The 2,394-nt window shown below is 67.7% G+C and overlaps 1 protein-coding gene across 1 annotated transcript; it reads left to right on the top strand.

Moving 5' to 3' along the window:
* The first annotated feature begins 244 nt into the window (after positions 1-244).
* Positions 245-2,077, top strand: TMEM158 (transmembrane protein 158). Its single transcript, XM_054729708.1, has one exon. The coding sequence runs from the start codon at positions 539-541 to the stop codon at positions 1,424-1,426; it is 888 nt and encodes a 295-aa protein (XP_054585683.1). The 5' UTR covers positions 245-538; the 3' UTR covers positions 1,427-2,077.
* Positions 2,078-2,394: the final 317 nt, after the last annotated feature.

The raw sequence follows: 2,394 nt of genomic DNA, 5'->3' as shown, positions 1-2,394 counted from the left end.
CTCTTCGGGGAGTGAGACTGAGCCGCTAGCGCGCAGACCTCCCGGGCCCGGCCAACACCCCGCCCGGACCAGCCGCCGAACCCCCATCCCGGCCCGGCCCGGCCCACGAGCGGGTCTCAGAGCTCCAGCGCCGCGCCCCGCATCCCTCCCGTGGAACCCCGCCCTCCACTAGTCCCCCAGCCCCGCGGGCGGAGGGCGGGGCGGGCCGGGGCGGGGCGCGCGGGAGGCGGAGCCAAGTCGGGGAATCCTGCTCCCAGCGAGCGCCCGACCCTGTAGAGCAGCCGCGCTGTGTCCGAGGGCCCCCCGCGCTGGGGGCGGCGGGGAACCCCAGAGCGGCCGAGCCGGGAAGGATCCCGGAGCCGAGCGAGGCGCTGCCACCGCCTCCGCGCCGTCCCCGCGGTCTGGCAGGTGCCCGGCCGCCCTCTCTCCGTCCGGCCGCCAGTTCCCGCGGTCCCGCCTGATATCAGCTCGCCCTCCGGTCTCCCGCACGCCATGCAGCCGCCGCCGGCCCCGCGCGTGTAAGCGCCCGCCGCAGGCCATGCTGCCCCTCCTCGCCGCGCTGCTGGCCGCCGCCTGCCCGCTGCCGCCCGCTCGCGGCGGGGCCGCGGACGCGCCGGGCCTCCTCGGGGCGCCCCCCAACGCCTCCGCCAACGCGTCGTCCGCGGGCGAGCCCGCCGCCCCGCGGCTGCTGGCCTCGGCGGCTCCCGGACCCCCCGAGCGCGCGGGCCCGGAGGAGGCGGCGGCGCCCTGCAACATCAGCGTGCAGCGGCAGATGCTGAGCTCGCTGCTCGTGCGCTGGGGCCGCCCGCGCGGCTTCCAGTGCGACCTGCTGCTCTTCTCCACCAACGCGCACGGCCGCGCCTTCTTCGCCGCCGCCTTCCACCGCGTCGGGCCGCCGCTGCTCATCGAGCACCTGGGGCTGGCGGCGGGCGGCGCGCAGCAGGACCTGCGCCTCTGCGTGGGCTGCGGCTGGGTGCGCGGCCGCCGGCCCGGCCGCCTCCGGCCCGCCGCCGCCGCCGCCGCCGCCACCGGGGCGCCCACCGCGCTGCCCGCCTACCCCGCGGCCGAGCCCCCCGGGCCGCTGTGGCTGCAGGGCGAGCCGCTGCATTTCTGCTGCCTGGACTTCAGCCTGGAGGAGCTGCAGGGCGAGCCGGGCTGGAGACTGAACCGCAAGCCCATCGAGTCCACGCTGGTGGCCTGCTTCATGACCCTGGTCATCGTCGTGTGGAGCGTGGCCGCCCTCATCTGGCCGGTGCCCATCATCGCCGGCTTCCTGCCCAACGGCATGGAGCAGCGCCGGACCACCGCCAGCGCCGGCCCCGCCGCCCCCGCCGCAGTGCCCGCGGGGACCACCGCCGCCGCGGCCGCCGCCGCCGCCGCTGCCGCCGCCGCCGCGGCCGTCACCTCGGGGGCAGCGACCAAGTGACTCGCTCCGCGCGCCTCCCCGCGTCCGCCCGGCGTCCGTGCTCTCGGGGGGCCTTTCCCGCCGGGAGACTCGGCCCGCGTGCTTCGTGCTGTAGTGTCCGTTAGTTCTTCGGGGGAGGGGGTCGCCAGAGAGGCTCGGGCGCGTTGGGAAAGCAAGGTCTGTGCGGCGCTCTGGCTCCGAAAAGACGCCGGCCTGGTACCCACCGAGGGGAGGGGTCCGCAGCTGGGAAGACGGAGCGGAGGGAAATGGGACCCTTTCTCCTCTATTGCATCTCCCTGCCTCCTCCCTCCCACACCCACGTGCCCTATATTCATGGCAGAAAATGACCAAATCCTGTGTATTTGTTTTATATATTTAATAACTGTTTTAAATGAAAGTTTTAGTAAAAAAAAAAAAATCCAATTGCTATTTGCTGTAGTAAGAGAAGTTCTTTGTATCCGAACACAGTATTTGAAGTTTGTTTGTTTTTTAATTTATTTAAAAGGGGGAAGGGGCATGGGAATGATTTAACACTGATATCTTATTACCGCTGGAAATGAACTTTATGGACCTTTTCCAAGTGGATCTACCCAGTGACGTGTCCTGGTGGGCGTTTCTTCTTGTACTTCTGTGTGGTTTTTTTGGCTTTTAATACAGACATTTTCCTCCAGAGTTGCGTATGTAGCTTTTTCTTTATTTGACTTACAAGATGTCCCCCTGACATGAGGAGGGAGGGACTCTTCAAATAGAGCAGGGCTAGTTCTGTCCCCCTTACCTGTCTGGGAGAGGTGGGAGATGGGACCCAGGTTGGTATCCCTGATGGCAATGGTTTTGCCTGGCCCCACACTGCCCCCATCCCCACCCCTCAGCTCACTGCCGTTTGCCATGGTGGCATACCGGGTTTTATGTGATTTATCGCTTTACCCACTGCCCCAAGCTCAGCAAAGCAACCCAGCAAAGTGCCAGAAATGGAAAAACCAATACCGTAT

The sequence above is a fragment of the Eptesicus fuscus genome, chromosome 18 (genome assembly GCF_027574615.1).
Source record: "Eptesicus fuscus isolate TK198812 chromosome 18, DD_ASM_mEF_20220401, whole genome shotgun sequence".
Lineage (NCBI taxonomy): Eukaryota > Metazoa > Chordata > Mammalia > Chiroptera > Vespertilionidae > Eptesicus > Eptesicus fuscus.
The sequence above is the reverse complement of the archived record's forward strand: the minus strand, read 5'-3'. Positions and strand labels throughout refer to the sequence as shown.